Genomic DNA, 21,975 nt, shown 5'->3' with positions numbered 1-21,975 from the left:
GGTTCACTGTATGCATAAGAGGACAGACTAACCATGTGTATGCTGGCTTAATGTAGGTTCACTCTGAGGTGCTTGCAGCTTGTAGTTGAGATATCCAGCCAGGTCCTTCACCCATACAGAGGGGTTCCCAGGGAACATGCTCTGGCTCTTCTCCATTTCCTTTTGCAGTGCTACCACATCTAGCTGCCAGAGATACAAGAACCCCAGGGTTAGTCAGTCATGAAAAGATAGATAGGGAAAGGTAGCCTGAGACTAGGTAAGGAGTCCAGAGAGAACAACAGTCTGGTCATTATTAAGAATATGATTTATGGCTCATGATATCTTTTTACTAATTTATAACTCCAGGAGGTGTGAAATAGGGTAGCTCTGAATGAATCATTCAAGGAGCATTTATTAGAAAACCTACAAATGTCAGGTACTGTCCTAGGAGATACGGGCATAAATATAAAGAATGAGATAATGCCTATTGGCAAAAACCCTTTAATTCTAAAGGGGGGTGGTGCATGGGGGTAGAAAAGTACATTAAGTATATTTGAGATAAGCCAAAGGAGAATAAATACAGATAGATACAAAGTAATTGGTAGTTTGGGAAAGAGTGTGCTAGCAGTTGAAATCATGAAAGGCTTCATGTAGAAGAGACTTGAGCTGAGTCTTGAAGAAAGCAATTCTATGAGGAAGAAAAGGTAGGGAGTGCGTTCTAGACATGGATAACAGTCAATGCAAATGCATGGAGATAGGGAATGTGAGGAACAGAGAGAATGCTAGTTTGACCAGACAGTGGAGGGCAGGAATTATTATACACAGGAAGTATTATACACAACACCAGAAAGATAGGCTAGAACTAGGTCAAGTGCTTTAAAAGTCAAAGAGAGGGATTTACATTTGGTTCTAGGGGCAATATAGGATGCTACTGTAATTTGAGTTGGGGACTGACATGTTCAGATCTGTGCTTAAGGAAAATCACTCTGACAGCAGTGTGAAGGATGGACTGGTTTGAGAAGAGGTTCAGGGCAGGGAGACAATAACATTGGCAAGAGGCACTAAGGGAATGAACCATGGTGGTAGTTGTGTGAGTAAAGAGAGGGGGATGAATATGAGAGATATTGAGGAGATAGAAATATCAAAATTTGGTAACTGACTGAAATATATGGGGTGAGGTAGAATGAGGAATTGAGGTTAAAATTGAGATTAGAAACATAGGAGACTGAAAAAATGATACCTTCAACAGAAATAGAAAGTTTACAAGAAGAGTAAGGGGTTTTTTTTTTTTTTTGTGGGGAGGAAAGGAAGGTTCTGTTTTAGACCTGTTGAGTTTTAGATGTCTCCAGAATATTTAGTATGAAATTTCCAAAGCAATTGGTAATGCAGGAGTTGAATTCAAGGGAAAGAAAGGAGATGAATATATAGATCTGAATCAACTGCATAGAGATAACAGTTAAATCCATGGAAAATGATGAGGTCACTGAGATAGAGTAGTCAAATAGATAGAAGAGGGCCCATGAGGGCCTTGGAGTACATCACAGTTAGGAGGTATATAGATGATGAACTAGCAAAGGAGACTGAGGAGTGGTTAGACAGGTAGGAGAACCAGGAGACAGTAGTGTTACAGAAATCCAGAGAGGAAAGACTATCAAGATGGAGAGGGTGGGGTGGTCAAAGGTGTCAAATGTAGAAGATCCTGAAGGATGAGGACTGAGAAAAGATCATGACATTTGGCAATTGAGAGATCACTGATAACTTCAGAAGGCAGTTTCACTTAAGTGATGAAGCCATATTACAAAGGGTGGAGGACTGAGTGAAAGAAATGAAGGCAACAAGTAGAGACATTTTTTTTCAGTTTAGCTAAGAAAGGGTGGAGATATATGGGACAATATATAAGATGGTAGGATTTACTGAAATTTTTTTTGCTTTTTGCAGGGGGGAAGGTAGGGCAATTGGGGTTTTAAGTGACTTGCCCAAGGTCACATGGCTAGTAAATGTTAAGTGTCTGAGGCTAGATTTGAACTCAGGTCTTCCTGACTCCAGGGCCAGTGCTCTATTCACTTTGCCACCTAGCTGCCCATAGTGAATTTTTTTTAAGGGTGAAAGAAACGGGGATATTCAAAAGTAGAAGAGAAGAAATAAGTAGTGAAAGAGAAGATTATAGTGAGGAAGGATGGCTGAAATTACCATATTTTGGAAAAGAGGGGGACAGATTTAAAGGCAGTGTTGAGCCTTAGTAAGAAGGGTTACCTCATTGTCAGAACTGGTAGAATCATACAAATTTAAAGGACCTAGAAGTGATTCCTAGGAAAACATTTATTTTTGATTTTTTCACTCAAAAAGGCCAGCCTATCTCTCATCTCCTTTATAGGTATAAATGGAAGAAGCTTATTTTCACAGTGCTCACTTTCATGGCATGATGATCATTAGTTCACGAAACTTAATCAGGTTCTCCAATCCCTGTTTCTCATTCACTTTTATTTTTTTTAAGCAATCGGGGTTAAGTCACTTGCTTAAGGTTACACAGCCAGGTGTTTCTGGGCGGGTGCTAAGTGTCTGAGCCCGGATTCGATCCCCACAGACACTGGAGCCGGTGCTCTTACTCTTAGGCTGCCCTCTCATTCCCTCTTTGACTTGGTTTCTGGGCTCTTGTGGCTTTTTTTTCTTCTTCCACTTAAGCTATCAAGTCTCCTCCTATGACTCTAGAAGTGTGTTCCTGCCTGGCATTCTACCTCTATCTCCGATAGTGCCTGAGTACTAGGTGGCACATGAGTCATTGAGTTCTGCTTGTCCTCATCTTTCATTTTCCCCAATCACATATCTCCCCCCCTCCCGGCCCCGTTTGTTTCATGTTCTCTCTGAATGCGCCGTCCCTTTCTTCTACAACCCAGACCCCCCGAGGCCTGTCAAACTCACAGCCTTCATGGCTTCCTCCAGGCTTCGGAAGCGGCCTTGCTTGGTGCTCTGGTCGGTGGGAGCAGCCGCCTTTTTGGGTTTTTTGGCTGTTTTCTTGTGCTCGGTGGGAGCAGGTGGGGGCACTTGCTCCTTGTTGTGCTTTTTCATCACCTTCTGGAAGGCTAGCTCAAAAAGGGTGCCTGAGGGCTGGATGGCAGCTGCGGGTCGGGGTGAGGGAAGGGGGCGGTAGAGACAGAGAAGGAGAGAGGCAGAACTGAGCACAGAGACCCAGAGCAACCTCACAGGCAGGGGCGGGCGGTCAGTCTTCCCTGGCCAAAGCTGCCGCCGATTTCGCCCTGCAGGGAGGAGCGCATCCTTCCTTCCCAAAGCCCCGCTATCAGAGGCACCTGTGAGTCCCCGGAGCCCGGCCAGGGGGAGTGGCGGAGGGGGCTGTTGGCTTCCTCGGAGGCAGCTGTCTCTCTTTTCCTCCCAGCTGTTGAGCCGCAGCCTTCGTGGGGGCGGGGATACAAGAATACTACAATATATGTGTAAGTATGTACGTTTGCATGCATGCATATTTGTGTGTGTGTGTGTGTGCGCGCGCGCGCGCGCGCGCGGAGGGGATGTCAGGTTTTTGAGGCCCGTCTGCTCCCTCTTTTAATGCAATCCCACAAGCATTTTAATTCAGCGCCTCCCATGTGCCGGGCAGTGCTAGGCGCTGGGGTAATAAGGGTAAAAACGAAACTATTCCTGCCCTCGAGGAGTTTACATTCTCAACCCCGGGGTGTCCCACGTCCCAGGCCGGGGGCTCTGGCTGCATCCACCCTGGCTGGTAGCGGAGAGCTCTGTTCGGGGCCCTGAACGCCACGGCCAGGCCCGAGGGCCCGGGATCGGTACTCACGGATCAGCTCGATGCTCCGCGGCCGGTTCGCTTCTCCGAGTGCTCGGCGGCTCCCGCCACCTCCTCCTCCGCCGCCCCCAGGTCTCCGGCCCTTCCTCACCACCTCCCAGCGACCTCCTCCCGCTGCCGTGGCCGCCATAGTATCGTCTCTGCCTCCGACACTCCCAAGACAGACGGACAGACCGACTGACAAGCAAGCACTGCCCCCCCCAACCCGGCCCAGGCCCCCAACTCTATGTCGCGCCTGCGCGAAGCGCGCGCTGCCACGTCGCCCCCAAGCGGTAACCGCCCGCGCTGCATGCTGGGGCTTGTAGTCTGGACATCTGCCCCGGTAGGGGTGTGGCATTGCCCTAAAAAGAGGAGCTGTGACCTCAGCCTGGAGCGACAGCTGTCAGAGCTGGGGACTGGACCTCATCTTATCTCTTGGTCAGGAAGATGTCACCCCCAACCAGCCCGTCCCCGCCCCTTTCCCCCCCCCCAATCGCAGCAGGAGTGAAGTGGGGTGCTGAACTTTGTTTGGGTGACGCTTGTAGAAGATTGCGTGCCATGTGCGTCCTTTCTCTTGAAGCTCCCCACAGACGGGTGAAGGTGGCGGCAGGTGGAATTGTCACACTGGTGTCCCCATTTTCCCAGCGGGACTCCAGAGAGCTCACACGACAACTCAAGTGCATATTTCTTCACTTTGTTGGGGGGGGTGCGTGACAAGTGTGATGGAATAGAGAGAGCAGGGGCCATGGTTTGGGACTGGAAGGGACAGTATAGATCACCTACAGTATATAGGATCACATGGTTAATGGCTGGGAAAATCAGAGACAGAGAGATGAAGGTCCTTCACATTTCTTTCCACTGTACCACATTGTCTCCTGAAGATACATATTGGAGGTCATCTGGTTCAACCTCCTCCTTTTACAGATAAGGGCCCTGAGCTCTAGGGAAATTAACTGACTTGCCTCAGGTCACCCAGATAAGTGGCAAAGTAGAGATTTCAAAGATTTCTTGACTCCCAGGCCCAACCCTCTTTCCACTGCACTAAGCTGTCTCCCCCTCCCCCCCCCCTTTTTTTTTACAGGTAAGGAAAATGCCCAGAGGAAGAAAAGGACCTAAGTGACTAAGTCAGAATATGAACCTAGATCTTACAAATTACCTGCTTTTGCCACTACCTCAAACTGCCCCATTTCAAGCTTCCTTTTGGTAGCCTAAATGTCCTTCTTCTGTACAACTACTTGGCAACACATCATGCCTGCCCAATATGATCCTCGATCCTTGTGGCTTAGAAGCAGCATTTACAGTATTTCATGCATGTTCCAAGAACAAGGCTGCTCTGGCCTCGGGCCTGCTAAGAAGGTGGGTAGGTAATACAGGCCCCAGGCTGGTGGTGTCATTACTCAGGGGTCAGTGCCCAGAAGAAATGGACCATTCATTCACTGTCATTGTGATTATTCAGTTATGTTCTCCCATTTAGGGTTTTCTTGGAAAATAATGGAGTGGTTTACCATTTTTCCAGCTCATTTTACAGATGAGGAAGCTGGGGCAAATAGGGTTGTGACTTGCTGAAGGTCACACAGTGCTAAGGCTGGATTTGAACACTGGCCTGGCACTCTGTCCACCTAGCTGCCTTATATATTTTATTACTGTTCCCCTTTCCTGAAGATATGCAGTATATTTGAGGGTTAGAGCTGCACCAGTTAAGGGTCATGTTGGCTCAGTCAGACTCAGGTCCTTATAGTGTTACTCCACTGGACTGGGAATCAGATGATTTGGGCTTCATTTACTCCTAGCTCCAATAGATGTTAGAAGTGTGACCGTCAACTTCATCTCTCTGAACCTATTTCCTCAGTTCTAAAATGGGGGCAGCAATGACTGTTAGTTGCCTTAAAGGGTCCTGAGGAAGGTATTTTGCCAATTCTAAATGACTGTAGAATTGTGAGCTGTGTTTGCACACCATGGAAACACTGTGGGAAGAGCACAAATTCTGGAATCGGAAGGCTTGGAGTTCAAATTCCTCCTCTGCTACTCACTCAACCTCCCCCAGCCTCAGGTTCCTCATCTATAAAATGAAGGGGTTGTTCTGAATTGCCTCTGAGATAATTGTTTCTAGATCCATAGTCCCATAGTAGGAGTCTCTTTTAGAATAGAGAAGAAAGGTGTGGGGTGCTTATGGTGATAGGAGAAAGAGTACCTAGGCTATAAGTTCTTTGAGTTGCCCATGTAATGGAACATCCTGAAAAGCTATTGTGACCTTTGGCTGCATTAAGAGAACCATAATTTCAAAATGCCCCATTTTATCTTTTTGTGATCATCTCTTAAGTTTTGTTTGGCTGAGAAACTTCCCCATATCTATAGTTCTGAAAGGTATCTCCTTTTCTCCTGTAATTTGTGATTTTATCCTTTATATCAGTTTCACATTTTTATTGACTTGATTATAAAGACATAAATTGGATATAAATCAGATTTGCAGATGACATTATGCTGGGAGGGATAACTAATGTCCTTGATGTCAGGATTGAAAAATATTTTGACAGACCAAAGCTGAATCTAAGATAAAATCCATCCAGGAGAAATGTGAAAGTCATACACTTGGGTACAAAAATTCATCTTTAGTACAAGATGCAGGAGGCATGGTTTGACAGCAGTATGTCTGAAAAAAAAAGCTCCAGGGGTTTTGGTGTGCTGCCAACTTAATATGGGTCAGTAATATGATGTGGCTGCTAAAAACTGGATATGACCTTGGGCTGCATCAAGAGAGGCCTAGCTTCCAGGCATAGGGAACTGGTGGTCTCTCTATCTTCTACCTTTAGCCAGACCACATTTGATTAATGTGTACATTTCTGGGGGACACAATGTAAGGAGGCTATTGATAAGCTAGTGTGTCGGGGGGGGGGCAGCTGGAGGGTGAAGGGTCTTGAGTCCTTATCATATGGAAGATAAGTTGAAGGAAATGGGGATTTTTAACCTTGTGAAGAGAAGACATGGTAGAGTATAGGACTGTCCTCTGGAAGAGGCATTAGATTTGTTCTGTTCTGGCCCCAGCAGGCAGAAGGAAGTCCTACCCAGCATGGGCATTTTGCTATCCGCCCTGCATATACTACAGGATCTCAGAGTTGGAAGATAATGCAGAGGCTACCTTGTCTAACTCATATCTGAACAAGAATCTCCTAAGACCACCACCAAATTGTCGTGCATTCTTTGCTCAAGCACTATAGTGAAGGGAAACCAACTTGCCAAGGGGACTTGCCAAGGGGACTCAAGTTGAATTGATTGCCTTACGTGGTATTAGGTTCTTCTTCTAGGAGAGCTTTAAGCAAAGATTGGTAACCATCTTGTTAAATGTTACAGAGGAGAATATAAGTACAGCCACTGAGATCACTAACATCTCTGAAATTTTGTGGTTCTTCCAGTCCATAAACTTTTAACAGTAATTCCAACAGGAGTGGCTGTGGCATGGTAATGACTGTGGTAAAGAATATTCATGTGAGGAAATCTAGAAATCAGAGAAAGGATTTATGGGTACTTGGGGAAAGATCAATGGGAGGAAAACCAGGAGTGATTTAATCATTGGAGTATGCTACAGATTAGACAGAAATTAGAAATAAACGAGAAGTTCTAGAAACAGATTGTGCATTTGGAATAGAAGCTTGACATAATAAGAATGAGTAACTTCAATTATCTAGATACCCTCTGGAGCTCTCTTTCTACCAAAACCAGCAACTAATATTGTTATCTTGCCCTAAGGATATGTTCATCCTTCAAAGGGTAGAGGAATCAACAAAAGGAAATTCTGTTCTAGATTTGATACCAACTGGGGTTTAAAAATATTGGGAGACTAAGGGGAAAGTGACCATTCCCTCCTAGATTTTAAACAAAGAATAAAAACAGAAAAAGCAATTCAATAAATCCAACCAGCACATCAACAGTATGACAGTATATATAACATTTTATACTCACATACTCTTACCTTTGCAAAGAAAGTTTTTAATGTTTAGTGTGTTTAGTGCCAGAAGAGAGCTTAGGAGGAATCCTCTAATTCTAACCCCTTTATTTTACAAATGAGAAAACTGAGCCTCAGAGGGTTTGAGTGACTTGCCCAAGGTTAAATGGGTAGTAAATGGCAGAGCTGAGATTTGAACTCAGGGCCTCTGACTTCAAATCTAGCATTCTGGAGGAAGGTGCATTTTTTAAAAAAATTTTGAACTTTTAAAAAAAATAAGCAATTTTTCTCTCCTTCTCCCTGGCCCCCCCATTGAGAAAAGACAAAACTAACCCTTGTAACAAATATATGTAATCTAGTGAAATAAATTTCCATTTTCACCATGTCAAAAAAATCTATGCTTAAAAATCTTATATTTACCACTTGTCATATGGTGGGTAGCATCATGTATTGTCATTGCTCCTCTGGAACCATGGTTGGTTATTATTGATCAGAGTTTTTAGTCTTTCAAAAATGTTTCAAAAAACATTTACAATGTTCCTTTTTATATTATATAAATTGTTCTGGTTCTCTTCAGTTTACCAGCATCAGCTCATACAAATCTTCCTAGGTTTCTCTGAAATTCTCACTGATGCATTTTCTTATCTTTTCTCCAAGGCTGAGGTTAAATTGACTTTTTTGAGCCCTATCCATAAAACTTGTATTTGAAAATCATGTCCTCTATTCCTTTGTCCATTTTTTTTTAAAAGCACAGAATCAAGGCACCAATCTCTGGTGTATACTCCATTAAAGACCACCGTCAAATTGATGGCAAACTCTTTGGCTCTAGCCATTCAACCAATTTAAAATACACCTAATTGTACTATGATCCAGTCCACAACACCATCTTTTCCACAAAAATAGTATAACTGTTGAATGTTTTACTAAAATCTAGCAAAACAATTTCTACAGTAGTCTCCTGAAGTACTGGTCTAGTTATCCCGTTGTATGCAGCATTCTGCACATTCTGCACTTGTGGTCTCCCATTTCACTGCTCAGGAAGAGGAAGAGGTATTTCATCATCAGGTTTCCAGAACCCAAATTGCATGGGCCATTTATGAAGCTCTACTGGCTTTTTGTGAGCCTTACTTCCTTTTCTACACATTTACTAACCAAAGGTTTAATATTACACTCTATAAATTTATCAGGAGTCAAAGTCAAACTCATTCACTTATAGTTCTCTCTTCTCCTTTTTGAAAACTGGGGCATCTGTTCTCCAATCTGGCAATACCTTCCCTGTTTTCTATAAACTTTCAAAGATCTCTGACAGGGGTTTAGCACTCATATCTTTGAGTTCTTTTATTGTTTTAGAATATAATCCATTTAGGGTCTGGTGAACTGAACTCATCCAAGACAGCCAGGTACTTTCTTACTGTCTCCTAAACTACCTGTGGCATCAAATACCTATTCATTTTTTTTAATCTTTTCTATTCCAAAGATAATTTTCCTTGGCAGAGAATATGAAAGCAAAGCAAAGTAAAAATTGATTAGTTATCCCTTCTCTGTCCTGTTATTGTTCCATCTACCCCAAGCAGTTGTCTTGTCCCTTCTTTGATCCTCCTCTATCCCAATATAGCTAGTCCCCCCTCGCCTAAAAATCCAAAGAAGTTATTTGCTATCCCTGGATTTACTCAGTAGCTTCAGCTCCTTCAGAACTTTCACCACTTTCTCTTCCTTTAGGACCCTGCCATGCTTTTGTCTTCATTCTCTCTTATTTACTCTTGCTTCTTCTATACTTGAGTTTGAAAAATCTAAGATGGTTGCTTGGTTCCTTGGGAATCCATATTGGTTTTTTTTTTTTAGATAACTCCTTTAATTCCTGCCCATCGTGATGTTCTTTTGACCTCTTTATGATGACACTCTTGAGAACTGTCTTACAATGACTTCTCCTGGAGAATTTTAGGCCATGGGATCCTTTTATTACTCTCTGTTCTCTGAACTCTTTGAGATCGGCTCTCCTATCATCTTTGGTACTTGTTGGCCTTCCTCTCTTCTATCACAAATTCTAAGATGAAGTAGTCATTGCCTCCCAGTGTTCCATCATTTCATTCCAGCAACTCTGCGTCCTTGTTTTTGATATCGCATTTTGCTCTTCATTATGCCTAGAATAGAAATCCCTCTCATAGGTTAATTCTACCTTTTGAAAAATGAAATAGCATTAAGGCAAATTAGAAAAGTATTAGTAACTCTGCCTTGGGCAGAGTAATTGCACCACATGTCAAGAAAACTGAAGTTCTCACTACTACTACTACACATTATGTCCCTATGCTAGACTTTTGATGTTTCCCAGAGAAATGCCTGTAGTATATTCCATTGACAATACTGCTTTTATTTCTGCTCTCTGCGTCTTACTTAAATGATCTTTGAGGGATGTTGTAATAGAAAGATTCATCATCTTGCAGGCAATTTGGTGATGAACCTTTCTGGGTTTAGCTAGGCAAGTTCACAAACAATTATAATAGCACCTAGCATTTATATAGCATTTTAAGTTTTGCCATATGCATGCCAAGTGATGGCATGGTTATCTTATTTCATCCACTTGTGAGATAAGTGCTGTTATTATCCCCATTTTTCAGATGAGGATGCTGAAGCTTAGAATGATTTTCCCAGGTCAAACACTTTGCTACCCAGACTTAATAACTTTATCTTTCTAAGCCTTAGTCTGCTCATCTATAAATCTAGGATAATAATTTTTTAAAAAGCAATTGGGGTTAAATAACTTGCTCAAGGTTACACAGCCAGTTATTTTTGTGTGGGTGCCAAGTATCTGAGGCTGGAACCAATCCCGGGTCTCCCGACGCCGAGGCCGGTGCTCTTACTCACTGCACACCACCTGGCCACCCCGATTATAATTTTTTTTAAATAGTTGCTATGGAAGCTGATTTTAAAAAATTCATTTTGAATTTAAAATACTTAAAGACAAAAAAGGAACATTTCCATGTATACAGCACAACATAAAAAGAGGATTCACTCTAAAACCAGGAATTTACATTTCAGACTATTTTTTGAAAAAACTACGTTAAGTACTACACATTGTTTTCAAAGCTACTCTGCTCTCTATGCTTCCTTGCAAATTTTCTTTTATTCTCTGTTCTGAACCTTTTATATTTTTCCCTCCCTCCCCACCCTGCTCTAGAGATGACTACCATTACACACACACACACACACACACACAACCATACATCTATCAGTTCTTCCTCTGGAGGCAGATAACATCTCTGTAGTTGATTTGAGTATTTATAGTACCCAAAATGACTTAATCACTCAAAGTTGTTCCCAGATCAATAAAGTTACTGTATACAATAACGTTCTCTTGGTTCTGTGCTTATTTCACTCTTATTATTTCATGCAAGACTTCATATTTTTCTAAGACCATCGAGCTCATCATTTCTTATAGCACAGTAGTATTCCATCACAATCATATACCTTAACTTGTTCAGCCATTCCCCAATAGACAGGCATTCCCCACAATTTCCAGTTCTTTGTCACCACAAAGAGAGGTGCTATAAATATTTTAGAACATATAGGTTCTTTTCCTTTTCCCCTAATCATCTTGGGAAACAGACCTAATAGTGGTATTGCTGGGTCATAGGGTAGACAGCTTAATAACTCTTTGGACATAATTCCAGTTTGCTCTCCAAAATGACTGAATAATAATAACTCATTAATGCCCAGGCTGTCCGGTTTGCTCTTGCTTTTATTTTGTGGCTAGAATTTGATTCTTTTCAAACATTCTCACCCCCTAGTTTTGCTCAGCCCTCACCATGGCCAGCTTCCTTTCAATCTCCTTTTATCTGTCTCAGCTGCACATCTTGGCTCTTTATCTGTGAGACACACAAACACTTCCTCGTAAAAGCAGCTACTGTGATGTAGCAGTAGGCATTTCCTCACAACCACCTTCCTACAGGTTTCTACTTGCTTTTGCTCTGTGGCTTGATTTGGATTCTTTTCAAATGTTCTCATCCCCTCGTTTTGCTCAGATATTTCTGTTAAGTGGTGGTGTTAAGATCCAGGTCACAGCAAGAAGAGACTGTGATTTATAGGTGCTGATAAATAGCGACAGTGTTGCTTCAGGGGGTGAAGGAAACCCATGGCTCAATGGAAGACTTGGCACCAACTTTTATCACACAAGTTTATTTTAAATAAAAGTGAACACAGATGCAGGCTGAGTGGCCCGAATGGGCAAGGGAGAGGAAGGGAACGATGAGAGGGCAGACATACAGCAGGATCCAGGCAGAGTCCGTGTGGTATGAACTAAACTGCAGGAATGGGAGGCTGGGGGTGGGGGAAGAGACACAGGGGCAGTGCCAGGCTACAGTGCCAGGAGCAGAAGATTGAGGGTGGGCCCAGTGTCAGGTGGGAATAATTCCACCCCTTAGGTGCTCCCCTCCTCCCTGGCCCCCAAGCCCTTGCCAGTCTGCAAATCTATCCTGTAATCTCCCATCCCCCACCCTGGACCTGCCCTTCAGCCACTGGAAAGTCAAATGACAAAATAAATAAGGATCTGTGAACCCTAACGTGGCCCCCTGGCAATGGAGAAGGGGAGCCAAGCTAGGCTCGATGCCCCGGAGCCCCTGGCCTTTATAGCCCTGGGAAAAGAACAGGTAAAGTGCAAGGAAAATCCAGTAAGTAAAAATATACCAATGAATTTGTCAAATATACAGCTGTGGGCTGTGGGGGGAACAGGGCAGGTGGAGTGGATGGGCAGGTAGTACCACCCTAGAAAGTGTTGACCAACACAGCAAAGAGACAACGGAAATAAATAGAGGTGAGGAGTGAGCATGGGGTCCTGCCCACTTGGGCCAGTGCCATATTATGTACAGGGCTCCGTGCCTGCTCACCTTGTCCCCCACCCACCCCTGCTCTCTGGGGCTCCCCAATGCTGCGGCACTGACACAAAGCACCTGGCCGACTGGCTATGAGGGAAGGGGGGATATAATGTGTTGGGTTGGGGGGGGGGGAAAGCACGGGGAAAGCCGTGCAATCAACCAGGGCTGGCATAGGCTGTGCTCTCCTCAGTACTCATCCTGGTCTTCTGGTTGATGCTCTTCAATCTCATCATCTTCAGGGGGAGCAAATCCTTCCTAAGTGGGAAGGGATTTAGAAAAGAAAATAGTCAGACAGAGGTCGTGCAAATGGTGAAAGAGATAAGGGAGGAGTATGTGTCAAGGGCTAGGTCTTTGGGGGTAGGTAAGAACTATTAGAGGGGTCTAAGGTAGAGTCCCCAGGGAAGGCCTTGGGGCATACAGTCAGAGCAAAAGAGCTGACCTCTGTGGCATAGAGGATGCCAATGATGCCAGAGATGACAGGGCTGTTGTCACTTTCGTGTTCCTGGCAGATGAGCTCAATGTCACGAAGTTTGCTAAAGTAGAAGTCTCGTTCTTTCTCCAGCCCGTCCACTGTCAGTTTCAAGTCCAGCAGCTGCTTAGAGAGAGAATGACCCTCACATATCTGGAGCCCCATCCCCCTTCCTTAGGCCATGCTTTCTTTCTCTACCATGATCTTGGCTGGCATCCTAAGCATCATGGATTTTGTGAAGGATCAAGCCTTGGGAGCAGTGGCACCCTGAGCAACATGACAAACACTGTGCCTGCCAGTATCCATACTGACCTGCTGGTTGAGTTCAAGGATCTGGGCATCAGCCTCATGACCACCATTGCGTGTTGAGGGAGGATTCTTTCGAAGGATGCAGGGTGGTGCCACGTTGCTCAGCCGGCCAGATGTCTGCATATTTTTGGGGCCTGTGGGTGACGTCCTCTGGGGAACTGCCCAGAAAGAAGGATCAGAACAAGCCAGTTGTGCCCAGTGACTCAGCTCGGCAAAAGGTGCCCCCATGTAGCAGCTGCAAGGGTATAGGCAGCCCATGCAAGAGGTAGTCATTTTTCCCCTCCCCTGCCTGACTGGGGGAGCCAGACAGAAGGATCTGATCCCCAAACTCTTTAGCTATGTGTAATTTTATGACAGCCAGGGAAACTCCTTTGGGGACTTTAGGGAGTAAGAGAAGGAAATGAGTGGGAGAGGGAAAAGAGCTGGCCTGAGAGTGAAAGGGAGGGGGAGGGAGGAGGCAGGAGAATGGGGAGAAGAGAGGACAGAGAAGAGCCAGGTCCTCCCCTACTAACAGCTAGAGCTCAGGGAGGAGCAGCCAGACCCAGGAAGTAGGGCTCTAGGTGAGCAAAGTCTTGTCCTTAGTTCTTGTCTTTTCTAACTCAAAATCTATCTTCCTATATGGCCAGGTCCTGATCAGTAGAGACCCTGGCCTTTCACAGCTGGGGATATCCCCAGGTGTTCTCTTCCCTCACCCAGGGAGATGGGACTGCCAGGAGAAACTGGGCCCATCCCCCTTCTTGTCCTTTCTTCACATCGGCCCCATCTTCCTTCTCTCCCCAGGACTGACTTTGTTCTCCTTTCCTATGGTGTTTTGCTGTGTCTGTACAGTAGTTGCTCTGTCTGCATAAGAATTAGGTTCCCTTCTATTGTGTGCCACTGTCACACTGGTCTTGTCAAACTGAGGGGCCCACAGCCTTCTCCCACTATTCTGCCTTTACCAGCCTGTGGCTAGCTTCCTTTCTACTGCTGCTCCCCAGGTGGATTTGGCTGCTGCTGCTGTGCAAAGCAAGCGGGTGGGAGGTAGGGGAGGCAGTGCAAGCAGAAGAGACGGCTCTGCTATGACGGAGTCAGGTGCGGACTCCCTCCGATGGGAGTCCCTGCTCTTTTTCCATGCCCATCCCTCTCAGTTCTCCTGTTTCTCTTCCTTCTCCTCTACTGTACCTTATTCAACTTCTCATTTCAACTGCTGCTCGGATTAAGTATTAAGGACAATGGGCTTTGGGGATGGATGGAGATAGAACGTACCCAAGAGCCTAGACCCCCATGGACAGGGAAAAGGAGAGAACCCCAGCCTAGTGGTTGGCTGGATTGGCCTCTGTAATGATGGTGCCCTGAGCCACTGGGTGCAGAAAGAGCAAGGATCTCTGGCTGAGCAGGCTCAGGCAGCAGGGAGAGATGCCTTGTGTTTCCTACCTTGAGCTGCCTTCCACCTTCCAGGTGAATGGCTTTTCCAGCACCCACCCCTATCTGTCCATTATCACCCTATGGTTGGATCTCTCCCACAACAAGTGTAGGTGACATCTGAACTCCGTGATAACAGTCTCCTCCAGGCTGGTGGGCATGGGGCCGGCCCCACAGGCACTCTAGGCTCGGCCCCCCATGTTCCCTCCCACAGCTGGGGCACGTTACCTGCAGTGCCAATGGGTTTCTTGGGTTTGTTGAAGATCTGATCACCTGGGTTAGGAGGTGGTGCCACATCCTGGCCCTGCCGTGCCAGTAGGGGGTTGTAATCCTTTCCGTCATAGTTCGCATCAAAGAATTTCTTAAACCACTGAATAAACTCAAAATTATCTTGAAATTTTCCTTTCACTAATTTCTCTACAGGAATTATCTGAAACAGACCAGATAAGCAGAGAGCATTCACCATGTGCCACTTCAGGGCTTTCTCTCAAGGGCAATGCCTTTGCATCATGGACCACCTCCCTGGGGCCAACATGCAACATTTAATTTATTAGCTTTCTCCCTTCCCACTACTCAGTCCCCATCCCACTGACCACCTGCCCTTCCAGTTGAGCTGGACTGGAAGATGCAGGGTTGAGACAAAGAGGGATGTGTGTGTGTATGTGTGCACATGAGTGCACGTGTGACAAGTCCTTTCTCCACAGACTAGAAAGAGGTATCTCCCATTCTCCCCAACAAAAACTCTTGTGGTCCCATAATGGGGGGAAGAGGATAAGGCTGAAGGAAAAGCAATACACTAGGGGAACAAGGTGTTAAGAAGAGGATCTCGGGTGAACCAAGGAATGACAGCTGAATGGAACCAGACTATAGAGAGCTTGAGTTTTAAGGATATGCAGAGCTCAGGGAGGAGGAAGAAATCTGTGGGCATGGGGGCAGTGGGGTAGGGAGTTTGAGCATCTCAGGACTATATGTAAAAGGGCTTGAGATTCCCAATATGGCCCCCAAGGCTGAATTCTCTTCCCATGGAGTTGGGGTAGGAAGAAAGGGAAGGAGGGAGAAGAGCCAGAGCAGGCTGCAGAAGGACCCAAATGGCTCCATCAGCCCCTGCTGTGGTGGTGGCTGCCGAACTGTCTTCTTCCCCAGGGCTCCTCAGGGTCTCCTGAGTGCAGACACCTACTTTGTCAACACCCATCTTCTTGAAGGCAGCTTGCAGCACCTTGAAGTTGTGGATATATTCATGCTCTAGCTTGGCCTGGAACTTCACCTTCCTCAAGTGCACACATCCAGGAAAGAGCATATCCATGAACTGGCAGTAAGCAGCTCCTGTGGATTGGTATGACTGACCTGAGGGGTGTCCCCACAGTCTAGCTCCTCTCCTTCCCCAGCTCTTTCCTCCCAGATCCATGCCTTTTGAGCCCAAAGTTTGGGAGCCAATTTGGTGCTGAGAATAGAGACTGTTGGTATCACTTTCATCTATTTCCCTGTTCTTCCTACTCTTCTGAATCTTCCTCTTGCTCCCACATTATCTCCTTTCCTCCTGCAACTTTCCCTCTGCCCCTTCTGTACCTTGTCTTGATTAAACACTTTGTTTATTTATTTAAGTTCTGTGAATAAACATGGTAAATTACTTCATGCTTCTGCTGCTTGATTCAGCCCCAACCATAACTATATACCCCTTTTCTCTGATTCTCAAGTTATTTTACTCTCATGATTCCCTTGCTTGGATTTTGCTTTGCCATTCTCTTACCTGAACACAGCTGTTCTATCTTGGTGTAGTTGAGATGCAGGGAGTCATTGACCCAAGCAAGCATGTCATGGCGACTCAGGTTCTCACTGGTCACAGATGTGGAGTACACATTGACGGCCATACCCCAGCTATAAGGAGACAGAAAGAAGGCCAGGTCAGTGTCTAGAGAATTCCACTGGACCTTGTCTATGCCTTAGCCAAAGAGTTGTATTGGTCTCTTGAGAAATGGAAAGGAAAAAGGTGGTGTTGCCCCTAGGTAGCATCTTCAAAATATTCTGAAGAGACAAACTAGGTAAATCATTAATTCATCAAGGATTTATTGAGTACCTACCATGTGCCTGACACTGTGCTATATGCAATATAATAATAAGAGAGACCCCTGTCTTCAAATAGTTTACATCCTCATCCTCGAGAAAAACAACATGATACAGAACATAAAGTGCTAAATAAGTGTCAAAGCCAGTGCTAAAGATCAAAGGGGAGAGACTGGCAGGAAGGCTTCAAACCTTTGGAAGGATGGAAAATTTGATTTTCCCTTGTCTCTAGAAGTCTGTAATACTGAAATACCCAGAACTGGTTGAGATAACAATATGGCAAAAGCCATTATGGCAAATAGCCAGAATAACAATGGCCAAGATGTCACAAAATGTGTATAGGTTTGTGCAATCTGCTAAATGACAGGGCTGAAGGTACTTTGGGTCTCTATCCCTCAAGGCAGCATTGTTCTAGTGGGTTGCTCTATTGCTATGTACATTTGCACTGGGTGTGGCCAAGGAACTTAATCTAGCAAAGATGGTACCCTGGGGCACTTTAGTCTAGTCCTAGTTGAGAAGGGACTAAAGCAGGGGTGAGGAACCTGTGGCCTTGGGGCCACATGTGGCCCTCTAGGTCCTCAAGTGTGGCACTGTGAATCCAAACCAGCCTCAATCAAGGCCATATGTGACCCAGAGGCTGCAGGTGCCTCACCCCTGGACTAAGGAATGAAGAATGATCAAGTGCCAATGTTTTATGTATTACGATTACTAAAACAAAAACAAAATGAAACAATTCCTGCTATTAAGTAGATTGTTTGCATTCTATTAGGGGAGACAATATGTACTTACATAACTACATACAGACTAAATAAATACAAGGTAGTTAGGGAGAGCAGGAATGAGTCCTGTACCAGCTGGGGAGTTTGATATATGGCAAAGGAGAGACAATGGTCCTAGATGGGAATGGACCACCAGTTATCCACTAAACAAAACTGAACTTCAAGGGCCCTCCAGTTTGAGAGTAATCTTTTTTCAGGGTTTCTACAAGATTGGGTTAGATTTAGGTCCAGATGCGCCCTTTTTTAAAAAATAAAGGCATTTATTTATTTATTTTCTTTTTGGAGGGCAATTGAGGTTAAGTGACTTGCCCACGGTCACATGGCTAGGTTTTGTGTGTGTGTGAGTCTGAGGCCGGATCCAAACCCAGGTCCTCTTGACTCCAGGGCCGGTGCTCTATCATTGTGCCACCTAGCCACCCCAGCCAGATGTCCTCTTTTAAAGGCAGCTGCTCAGGGGTGGTACAGTTAAGTATCCACATGAGGCCCTAGCTATTGCATGGGGTTATCAGGAATTTGCTGAAATGGCATATGTTGGGATGTTCTGGGGTATGTGGTGGGGAACCTCTCTGTTGACTTTTTACCAAATAAAAGTCACTAACTTCTTTTTTAGAACACAATTGAAGCTCTTGATAGCAGGGCTCTTAGAGCAGCCACATATGCTGAAAGGTCCTTAGGAAATGTCTTGAGAAACCCTAGGTAAGCCAGGAACTTCAGGTGAAAGCCTGATGGGAAGACCTAAGCCTGGGATCCTAAATAATAAGGTCTTGGGTGGGAATGGGGTGCCTTAATGAACACAGTTGAAAGAAGTGATGCCTTCCAGAGCTCAATACCATCACTGTTATATTACTGGAGTGGTTTTCCCTAGGGACATCAGCTAATGCTAGGGATGCTGCCTCAGAAGCAGCTCACCCACACTTGTAAGTTGATAAGGCCCTGCCTAGGGACACATCTTGGTGGCCTTATACATTAGGATTTGAAAGAAATCATCCCAGAATTCTAGGGACCTTTCACAGGGAGAATAATGGAGAGTCCAACTTCCCTTCATGATCTGGCCTGGCAGGAATGGCAGTACCACAATTGTCTATCTTCCCCCCTTTGTTCTTTCCTGGGAGACCTTTGCTCTGAAGACAACTGTGTTGTGACCAGCAGATGGAGCTCTGTTCCTTAAAAATAGACTTTCTGTTGCCACACCTGTAATACAAGATTGTTCTGATTCTGATACAGTTCCAAGAGTTTGGGGGGACAGGGAGGGTTTGAGACCAGGAGGAAGTTCAGCATGTTGGATGGCAGTAGGCATTCCTGATCCTGAAAACTCCAATGATAAATTATTTCTCAGGTGATCCCAAAATATTAGGTTCTAGAATTGGAATCTCAAGGGCAATTAACTGAACAAACTTTGATTCTGGGGCAGTTCCCCTTTTAGGAGCAATCTGAGGGTCTTCTGGGTTAGGGATGAGTCAGGATTGCATTTCCTGGGGGTCATTCTTTCCTGGAACATACCGGCCTCCCTCTTCCCCCAGCCCACCTTGGTCTGGATAGATATCCTCACAACTGTATCAAGACAATAACTTGTGATGGGAGAGATTAAGTAATGGGTAGTGCCATATAAGGCAGCTGCCTCTGCCTTTGTGATCATTGGTAGTGGCTATCTATCCTTTGACAAATGGTGGATACTTTCTGGAAGCAGGCTATAGAGTCTGGAGGAATTAAATTTTCCATGGAAGCTGGCTCTGATTTATCAGCAGTAATACCAAGGGGTCCCTCTGTGCTTGTGGGTCCTGGTTTTATTTACAATCATCATATAGCATATGGTAACTGTCACAAGTTATGACAGATGGCCATTGTATCATCACTATTACATCAAGAGGGTAATACTTGGGAACTGGACTCTAGGATAAAATCCTGCTTTTTAGCTCCATGGTTCCTAAGGACAGGTATAGAATGGATAGGAGGGAGGAAAAGATTTGGTCTGTAAGTTCTATGTTTCCTTGGTCAGGTCACTCCCTATTCTGGGACCCTCTTTGTAAAGGTGATACATTGAATGGAACTTCTTTACTGGTAATGAAAAAGTTTAACCCTGAGAGAGCCTGGACAGAAGAAGGTAGGGAGGTAGGTAAGGCAGGCCAAGTGGAACTTGTGTATATAGGTACAATGAAGGATGCTTAAAAATTTTTTTTTATAATTGCAAATATTTTTTAATGCCTGGAAATTCCATGCTCCACAGTGGCATATATTTATTTTGTGATAAGTCAATTCACAGACATTATAGTGAATGTTCAAAGCTTCCTGTGGACAGTAACATACACAAGAAGCACAATGTTCAAATCTTGTCTAGGGCAGACAAATGGAGGGGGTGGGCTATTCTCCAAGTAAAAAATTTGAGAAATAGACATTCTTCCAGAGTCTTGGTCCCTTTCCTTAGACTCTAAGGAGGACAGCACCTATGTTTAGAGATTCAAATTCCTGATTCATGAAGCTCTAAGAAGATCTCACAGAAACTAAGTCATTTATTCTGTTGTTTAATAATCCTCATGGTCATGGATGTCCTACTATTTTACCAATCTAAAGCCCTCCAGCTACAAGTTCAACCCATTTCCTTTATTCTCTTTTCAGTAGAAAAGGAGAATAGCTGGTCATCATCCTTCACAGAATAAATCTTCATCCGCTTGAAGACAGTTAAGATGTCCCTCATTCTTCACAAATTTATCAGAAATTCTGCCTATACCATATTTCCTTGCTTTCTTATGATAGTTCTATGAAGGGTATGACTGAGGTCCCCTAATCCAAGGGGCATGTAGATTTCTGACCTTTTATCCTTTATCCAATTGCCTTTATCCCACCATGACTGTCAGTCACATATCTAAATGTTTCAGTCTTGAAATGGTCAGAGGGCAGCATTCCTTAGCAGGTTAGGGTAAGCAGTATCTGACTTCAGAGTGGTTCCCCAGCTGGAACCCATAAGCTCTCATGTATGAAGCAAGGGCTCCATGTAGCTCTGCTTCTTATGTAGTATTATGTAGCACAAAGCTTTGAGCCCAGGAGAAAAAAATGGAGGCATTTGGAAAGTTTTGCTGGCCAAGTGGATGATGAAAACCTATGGTCAATCCCCATTTTCTCCCTCTCTGTTTCAGGACAGTTGCCAGGTTTTTTTTCCTGTAGCTTAGCCTCTAGAAGTGGCCTACCATTTTCCTCCCTCCCGTCTGAATTTCCTACAGGCCTTGCTCTACAGATCTTGTCCTACCAGGTAGGAAGGCTGGAACCACTCTGCTGCTTTTTCAGAGAAGTGAGACCCCTGTACAGCACACACTCAATCTGTTGAATCTGCCAAAAAGTTTCCAGCTTCTGATGTGGGGCCATGCCCCATTGTCACTGGGCTCTTGTCTTCCTGCTCAGACAGAGTTTGGGCTGAAATAATATTTGGAAATTTTATGCAGCCACCCCCCCCCCACCCCCTTGGGTTACATCCAGGTTATTCTGGGGTTGCATTAGGGGAGTGTGTGTAGGTCAGGGATGAGGGAGGTTCAGAAGTGCTAGAGTAGCCCTTTCAACGGGTCACAAAGCCCTAGTAAAACACAGCCAATCATCTCCCTCTCTTAAGCTGAGCAGTGACCTTACCAGGAGAGGATTGCCAAATGGGGCAAGGGGAACAGGGATAGTATCTTTTCATTCACGTTTATTCATTCACCCACCAAACATTTCTTAAGGGTTCAGTATGTAGGAGGTACTGTTAGATGTTCTTGAATACAAAAATAGGTCAACACAGTTTCTATCTGCATAGACCTTATAATCTAGGAATGTGCCTGTCATGAGGTCAGTCTGATACTACTGTACTGGTCTTCCAAATCCTGCACAGAGAGCTAAGTGACTGTTCCATTGTAGCCTGGGCTAGGCACCATGTTCAGGGAAAGGTTAGTTGATCTTGGAACTTTTCCATGGGTCCTTGCTCATTCTCCCCATAGCTGTAGTGGGATTGTTGGCTCAGTCCAAGGAACCTGGAGAGCCTCTACTCCCTCCCTGCAACCCTCAACACTCTTCATGCTGGGGTTTTAGTTACTAGAGAGAACCTGGGGTAGTAGTTGTCAAGTGTCTCTGCCAAACACTGACCTGAACTCTTCAGGGGTTTTCTCCTACCACTTAGCTGAATAACAAAGATCCGTCCAGATCAACTAGCGCTGCTGCCAGTGAGAAATTGATGTTATATAAGCCTTGGGAATGGAATAAGTTGAACAGTTACTAAACTTGCTAAAACTGGTTTTAAGAGAGTCAGTTTAGAAAGGGAGTATGGATTGTAGTGAATAGAAGGACAGCCTTGGGGTCAGGAAGCCTGGGCTCAAGTCTTGCCTCTGACACATACTGGCTATGTGACCAACGCTAAGTCACTT

General features: G+C 44.8%; 2 protein-coding genes across 6 annotated transcripts in view; both read right to left on the bottom strand.

Annotated features, from left to right (window-relative positions):
- Positions 1-21,975, bottom strand: part of TMEM214 (transmembrane protein 214) — a 131,929-nt gene that overhangs the window by 7,081 nt on the left and 102,873 nt on the right. The window contains exons 2-4 of one of the 2 annotated variants that reach the window (XM_069072029.1): positions 3,779-3,980; positions 2,899-3,095; positions 33-183 (exon numbers count right to left, since the gene is read on the bottom strand). In XM_069072029.1, the coding sequence (XP_068928130.1) occupies positions 33-183; positions 2,899-3,095; positions 3,779-3,917 (487 nt within the window). In that variant the 5' untranslated portion in view covers positions 3,918-3,980. Of the gene's footprint in view, positions 1-32; positions 184-2,898; positions 3,096-3,778; positions 4,052-21,975 lie in introns of those variants that run through there. The other variant, XM_069072028.1, reaches the window with a different exon arrangement.
- MAPRE3 (microtubule associated protein RP/EB family member 3) overlaps positions 12,516-21,975 on the bottom strand; it is an 85,451-nt gene continuing 75,991 nt past the window's right edge. For 3 of the 4 annotated variants that reach the window (XM_069072033.1, XM_069072036.1, XM_069072034.1), the window contains 6 exons: positions 16,501-16,628; positions 15,931-16,076; positions 14,982-15,183; positions 13,356-13,510; positions 13,014-13,166; positions 12,516-12,829 (listed from right to left, as the gene is read on the bottom strand). In XM_069072033.1, the coding sequence (XP_068928134.1) occupies positions 12,761-12,829; positions 13,014-13,166; positions 13,356-13,510; positions 14,982-15,183; positions 15,931-16,076; positions 16,501-16,628 (853 nt within the window). In that variant the 3' untranslated portion in view covers positions 12,516-12,760. The remainder of the gene's footprint in view (positions 12,830-13,013; positions 13,167-13,355; positions 13,511-14,981; positions 15,184-15,930; positions 16,077-16,500; positions 16,629-21,975) is intronic. The other variant, XM_069072035.1, reaches the window with a different exon arrangement.

This window comes from Petaurus breviceps, unplaced genomic scaffold, assembly GCF_028583685.1.
Source record: "Petaurus breviceps papuanus isolate PSGF00001 unplaced genomic scaffold, PetGlider_PUasm1.0 90845, whole genome shotgun sequence".
Lineage (NCBI taxonomy): Eukaryota > Metazoa > Chordata > Mammalia > Diprotodontia > Petauridae > Petaurus > Petaurus breviceps.
The sequence above is the reverse complement of the archived record's forward strand: the minus strand, read 5'-3'. Positions and strand labels throughout refer to the sequence as shown.